We start from the raw sequence: 6,534 nt of genomic DNA on the forward strand, positions 1-6,534 counted from the left end.
TACCGAAGTGCTAAACAGGCCCACTTGTTTAAAAAAAAAAAAAAACAAAAATCGGGTCAACGTAAATGTGAATATTAGAAAACACAAGGCAATTGTTTTAGGTTGATTAATTATTCCCATGAATTACTTGGTTTATATTTTCATTGTGTCTTTTAAGCTGGCTGGACGATATACCCACCCTACAATACTTGTACATCCGCCACTACTTATTAGGTCCGTCTATGCATACAATGCATAAAAGTTTTGAGTAGAAAACCACTAGAAACAAATAATCCACTTGCGAGTAATGTTGTAAAACAAGGTCTTGGAGGCCGCGTACTCGCCAAGTAATTGCTACAAGGTAGGATGCCAAGACGATTTTTCTTCATCTCCACCTAATTATTTGGAATCGTTCAAACATGATTAACCTAAATCATAATCGGATCTAGTTGGTCAACCCGCGCCGAGTTTGACATAAACATATTCCTATGTCTATCATACTAAAGAATAAATATTATTTTTTATGGAACGAGTATCAATTTTTAAAATACTTTACTATTTGAACATATATTTTTTTATTTATATTGATATTCTTGTATTCTGTTATAAATATTAGTAAACTTATGATATTTGATATATATAATTTTCCAAAAACTAATTTCTTTATAATTTAACATGTTCGAGCACTCCCTGAGTACTTTACGCCTAGGCCGAACACTCGCAATTACTAAGTTAACCGACCTGAAATCACGTAACGACTTTTACAACCATACTTATCGGTACAATCTTAGTGAGAGGCAAAAGCATACACATTTACATAACCTGTCTAAAAGTATAACATTTAAATTACCATGTAAAATGTTAAAAGATTCTCACTATGACAAAAATTGTATAAATTAAAAAATCACAAATGAAAAACCTTTCAAAATTCCAAACATTTTCATAGACTTTTCATGTATATTCTCAGTAAAGTAAAGTTTGATGTATATTCTCAGTAAACTTTTAAATCAACTATAAAGACCAAAAAAGTCGACATGCAAGGTTCCATGTAAAGTTCCGAAATTATATTTAAACTATATCTTTAAAGTTTAAAAAACAAAACACATGAATAAACTATTGCCGTCATCGTCTCAATCTTCCTCCTGGTCAGACTCTTGTTCCCCAAGTTTTGTTCTATCTCAAAAAGTTCTTTAATAGAATCTTCATCAACAAAACCTTTCTAAATTCCAACCCATACATGGAACAAGGATCAAACCGTATCACTGATGATCACACAAGGTGAGTTTTTTTTTTTTTTTTTTTTTTTTTTTTTTTTTTTTTTTTTGTATCTCAAAACTTCAATGGTGATTTGTAATCAATGGGCTTTTCAGTGATATAATGGAGAATTTGCAGGTCAGAGATAGATGAAGACTACATTAGTAAACTACCAGATGAACTTCTTAGACAAATTCTCACAATTCACCCTTTGGATTCTGGATCGAAAGCTGTAGCTCTCTTTACAGGGTTATGGAACAGACCTTACATCAAACATGGAGGAGCAACATTCAATATTCAAGATTTTGAATCGGTAATTGGTGATTTTCTGGTTGGTTTTGATGAAAATAATCCTCTAAAAATGCCCAGAAAACTTGAAGTCCATTGTAGTAAAGGTTTGTTCATTACTGCATCACTTGAGATGAACAGAAAACTGAATCTTGATTTTCCTAAAGGATATCAAGAATTCCCAAGGCAATTTGGGTGGGAGATTGTGTTGAACACCATGGATTTGGCACATTCTTCTCCATATCCGTTTTCTGTCAAGACCCTTAAATTGACTTCTGTTAACTATCTAAGTTGTGAATTAGTTTCTTCTTTGATCAACAAGTTTCGGTATGTTGAGACTTTGATCATTGAGAAATGTGATGGATTGAGGTCTTTGAGAGTTGAAGGGCTTGCTAAGCTTACAAGTTTAAGCGTTTTAGATTGTGTTGATCTTAAGTCGGTGTATGTGGAGGCATTGGAGCTCAACACTCTTCGTTATAGTGGGTTTCTTTGTTGGTTTTCTTTGGAAAATTTGCTGTACTTGAAAAATGTCAAGTTAGATTTCAAGGGTCCAGGGTTCAACCACTTGGTCCATGGCCTCTATAATCCACTCTTGCGAGCAATTCGAGATGTAAGCGTGCTTACACTTCATGGATGGACGTTTAAGGTAAATATCTTTAGGATTTCGAGCCTAACATAGACTTATAAATCGTAAACCGCCTTTTTATACTTTCTTGTAGGAAGTCTTTGGACCATTGTTGTCCTCAAAGCACAATGAGCAACATTTCAATTTCAGTAAACTTGAGGAGTTGTGGTGGATTGATAGTTGTATGGAAGATCATAACATCAAATCATTATTTCATTTTTTGAAGTTTTGCACTTCTCTCAAGAGGTTATTCATAAGTGTAAGTTCAATTTTCTACAATCTAACTATTGATACTTTTAAGAAGGTTTTTCTTTGATGCAAAACAATGCATTCGCAGATTGTCACTCGAAGCTACTCGAAGTCCTGTGAACGTGAGTGCTCCACCAAGGTCCAAAAAGGGCGATTGCGCAAGCTCAAAGTGGTGAAAATGGAGGGATTTGAGAAGGAAGAAGACATCATCTTGTTCAAGGAGCATTTGATGGAAGTTTTCAATGTTGAACCTCGAATCGTAGAGGTGAGAAAGGGAAGACATGATAGGTGTTTGTTAAGAATCCCCAAACATCAGGCTAGTGCTAAAGCAACAAAATCTATTAAGTTCAAGTTTTCTTACAAGTTTGTGGAAGAAGTTGAAGATAGTTTAAGTTCTAAGCATCCTCATATGCCATAAAGACTCATCTTTTACATGTTATGTATGACCAAATTTGTAAATGTAACTATGGACTTTTTGCAGTTTTAGAATGGCTGAATGGAAGAATATAATGATTATATGCGAGTACTTAGAGTTAGCCTATTGTGTCACTGAGTTTCATTTTAGGGATATTTTGTAGTGTTAATGAGGAACTGATGTATCATACTGAGTTTGATACTTATCTTTTATGTTTATGTAAGCGCACTAGCCGGTGATGAATGCATCAGAGCTTTAACACTTAGAAATATTATGTATATTTGGTTAAGTGTTCGTTGGTTAGGAAATGTAATATTTTCGGGCATGTTTGTAAACATTAGGGAATGTTTGTTTCCCTGATGTATGTCCAGAAATGTTTTCAATATATGCATGAATATGTTATTCACTGATACATAGGTTGTGAATATTTCCAGACATGGTTTGTGTGTCCGGAAATAGTGTCTAGCCTGTATATATGTGTGTGTAGGTAGACTTAATAGACTTTTGAGTATTTGTAACCAGTGTAGCTATACGTTATCATCGGTGTGAATACAAGTGCGAATATAGGAAAGAAGGGATCAGGAATGAGGCACCCAGATAAAAATCTAGAAGATCTCATTGGGAAAATCTTGGGCAGACCTTCATCACCAATAACTTTTGGCCCGGGAAATCTATCTAGCCTCAAAACTCTAAATGGAAGTCTTGATAAGACAAGCCATGAATTGAATTTTCTCAGGGCTAATGGAGAAGTTGAAAAGGTCTCCATGAACAGTGCTTTTGGGCTCAAAAATAATGATCAACAAGACCTATTGGGTCTTAAACTTGAAAGGGACCCAAAAGATAACTACACTATGAAGTTTGAACTCAATTTCAAAGGGCAAATGAGAGAGAAGGTGATGAGTAATAAAAGTTGATCAATAAAGCTGAGGTTATGCATCATCTGTTTTAGGGGGAAATTGTTGGACCTACAAAATAACATATAATATCCAAAGCTAAAACATACCATTCTGATCACGAAATAAACAAGTAAAGATCTACAGCTCTCCCCAAAGATAGTGAATTTTGAACACTAACAGAACATCTGTTTAAAAATTACAAAGCACTGTTGAAGACTGGAGAACACTATTGGAGAAGAAGACACATCTATTCAAAAGCCAAATCCCTGTTGAAGGCAAAGAACTGATGGTGAAGACCAAGCATTTGTATGGCCTAACAGATGTTTGGAACTAGTCAACAGAGGTTTAATTAACATACTTTATTAATGTAACAGTGTTAGTCAAGACATATGTTTAGTATATTTAATCACTTGTTAATTCCATCAGATGTTTCTAACATCTGGAGAGAAACATCTGGAATCTTTTTCTGTTAGGAATGTTAGATGTCGTAATCAGGGTGATGTCAGCCTTGATTGCAAACAGATGTTTGTACTTAGTATAAATACATCTCACCTGTTAGAGATTTATTTCATCACCTCACATACATTCCTATTATACGAACACAATGTGAGTGATCAGCCTGGGGGGGGGGTGTACAATAGGGCTGGCATATCGTGTATACCCGTACCCGATAAGACACGACACGATAAGACACGATACACGAAAGGCTATACACGAACACGACACGATAAGATTTCGTGTCCTATTTTTCAAACACGAACACGACACGAACACGACACGAAATACACGAAAATTACCTGTTAATACCTGTTAACTAACACTAAAATAATCACATATTTAGAACCTGTTTAGTGAAACAAAACTCGCCAAAAGTTCACAAACAGCTTAAATAATCCACAAAATACTGAATACTTAACAAGTTTAAAACAAAAATCCATAAACGGCAAATCACAAAAGACTTAAATAATTCAATATATCCATTAAAAACAAGTTCAAAGTTTCCAAGTTGCCATGGTTCTCCTCTTAGATCTTTAATTCCAACAATTCAAACCTGCACATAATTGTACTCATATTTAGCATTGACAATTGGACATAAATTAAGTAATTTTAATTTATCAAACATTACTTTAAACATTTGGAGTAAGTACCTTAGATTGTTCATTGTTTTTTAGCAACACTACTCGAAGCATTTGGAGTGGTTACCTTAGAAGTGTTCATTGAGTTTGAAGCATTTGATTCTCCACTAATATCAAGTGACATTATATCTTCAGTGAGCTCATCCAAATTAACTTCATTAGAACCTACAAATACAAACAAACATATACTATTAGTGTGATATTATGTTCACTCATTTACAGTTTAAACAGGTATCAGTTTAACCAAACACTGAACCAAACACTAAACCAAACACTGAACCAAACACTGAAACAGTTTAAGCAAAACGACCTTCAGTTGAAACTACTGAACTGAACTTGACTCGACTATTGACACCAAACAGAGCAAAGCACAAACCTGAACCACTAATATTCGACTCAAAAACAAAGACGACAGACTGACAGAACAATTTAACCAAACTGACCCGACACAGACCTTTCAATGACACACTCGACACTGCAGAACCCTAATGACTGCATAACTCAGATATAACCAAACAGTTTAACCCTAAGCACAAACCGAACAGTTTAACCAAACACTGCAGAACCCTAAGCACAAACCGAACAGTTTAACCAAACACTGCAGAACCCTAAGCACAAACCGAACAGTTTAACCAAACACTGAACCAGATATATACAGCATAACTCAGATATAACCAAACACTGAAACAGATATAAATGGCATTCACTGAAAGAAATATAAAATTACCTTTAAATTGCGGCGGATGACTGACGGTGGATGAGCGGCGGTGGATGACTGACGGTGGATGCAGGCGTGGTGGATGACCGGCGTGGATGCAGGCGTGGTGGAGCGGCGGTGGATGACTGACGGTGGATGCAGGCGGCGGATGAGCGGCGGTGGATGACCGGCACGCTGGATCTGGATGAATGGATGATGTCGGCTGAACTTGAGAGAGTTAGGGTTTCTTTTTTTCTTTTTTTGAACTAAAGAAGACAGGGTCGTTCCATACTTCCATCTATATTTGACTATTTGAGTAAATGACTAAATGAGGGGTATATTTTTTATTTAATTAAAATTAAAATCTTAACATGTCTTAACAGGTATCTAACAGGTAAACATGTATCTAACCTGTTTAGACACGAAAATTAACAGGTATTTTCGTGTCTACCTGTTTAGTACCTGTTACCTGTTAAGGTCAACACGATACATGTTAAGGTCGTGTAGGTTCGTGTCGTGTATTCGTGTATTCGTGTAAAATTGCCAGCCCTAGTGTACAATCATTCTTGTAAGTGTAACCAGTTGATATTAATAGAAAACAGTTTGATAAACTTTCCAATCTTGTGTTCTCATTTATATTCGTTGCAATTCTTCTTTCCATTTTCATTATACTTCATTTATTAACATCAAATACTTCACTTATTCGCATACCAAAGCACATAAATGAAAACTCAAATCCTAACAATTTGTATCAGAGCTTAGTCACATCAAACTTGATTTCACAATCAGTTTAATACAAAAAAGATCAACTCACAAATTGATAACAACTGTTCGTTGTATCAAAATTTAGAGTTTAAAGTATCAAATTCAAAAAGTTTTTGTACGTACTCTGTTTTTCACAAAGATCAAAGGGAATGGCACAAAACAATCACAATCCCCATAACACTAATTTCATCAAGAAGCCTCTGATGCTTGTTAGATCAGAATACAACATC

At 35.1% G+C, this 6,534-nt stretch overlaps 1 protein-coding gene and 1 long non-coding RNA gene across 4 annotated transcripts; one reads left to right on the plus strand and one right to left on the minus strand.

Moving 5' to 3' along the window:
- The first annotated feature begins 1,060 nt into the window (after nt 1-1,060).
- LOC110894975 (F-box protein At2g39490) lies at nt 1,061-2,921 on the plus strand. Of its 2 annotated transcripts, none has more exons than XM_022142236.2 (4): nt 1,061-1,257; nt 1,350-2,167; nt 2,241-2,405; nt 2,484-2,921. In XM_022142236.2, exons 2-4 carry the CDS (start codon nt 1,595-1,597, stop codon nt 2,811-2,813), a joined length of 1,068 nt encoding a protein of 355 aa, XP_021997928.1. In that variant the 5' UTR covers nt 1,061-1,257; nt 1,350-1,594; the 3' UTR covers nt 2,814-2,921. The 2 variants fall into 2 exon arrangements, with proteins under 2 accessions (XP_021997928.1, XP_021997927.1); XM_022142235.2 differs by having other exon boundaries at nt 1,372-2,167.
- A 1,648-nt stretch (nt 2,922-4,569) lies between these two features.
- Nucleotides 4,570-6,077, minus strand: LOC110896720. Of its 2 annotated transcripts, none has more exons than XR_002568114.2 (3): nt 5,570-6,077; nt 4,855-5,007; nt 4,570-4,757 (listed from the first exon to the last, which is right to left on the minus strand). It is a non-coding gene; the product is annotated as an uncharacterized LOC110896720 (long non-coding RNA). The 2 variants fall into 2 exon arrangements; XR_002568113.2 differs by having other exon boundaries at nt 4,910-5,007; nt 5,570-6,073.
- Between the last annotated feature and the right edge of the window lie 457 nt (nt 6,078-6,534).

The sequence above is a fragment of the Helianthus annuus genome, chromosome 12, assembly GCF_002127325.2.
Source record: "Helianthus annuus cultivar XRQ/B chromosome 12, HanXRQr2.0-SUNRISE, whole genome shotgun sequence".
NCBI lineage: Eukaryota > Viridiplantae > Streptophyta > Magnoliopsida > Asterales > Asteraceae > Helianthus > Helianthus annuus.

What these genes read in the sequence shown, in the direction of transcription:
- LOC110894975 (XM_022142235.2), top strand. Translation starts at nt 1,217, where the DNA reads ATGGAACAAGGATCAAACCGTATCACTGATGATCACACAAG. An exon ending in ATCACTGATGATCACACAAG is followed by an intron (nt 1,258 to 1,371) that starts GTGAGTTTTTTT and finishes GAGAATTTGCAG; the next exon opens with GTCAGAGATAGATGAAGACT. An exon ending in TCAAGAGGTTATTCATAAGT is followed by an intron (nt 2,406 to 2,483) that starts GTAAGTTCAATT and finishes ATGCATTCGCAG; the next exon opens with ATTGTCACTCGAAGCTACTC.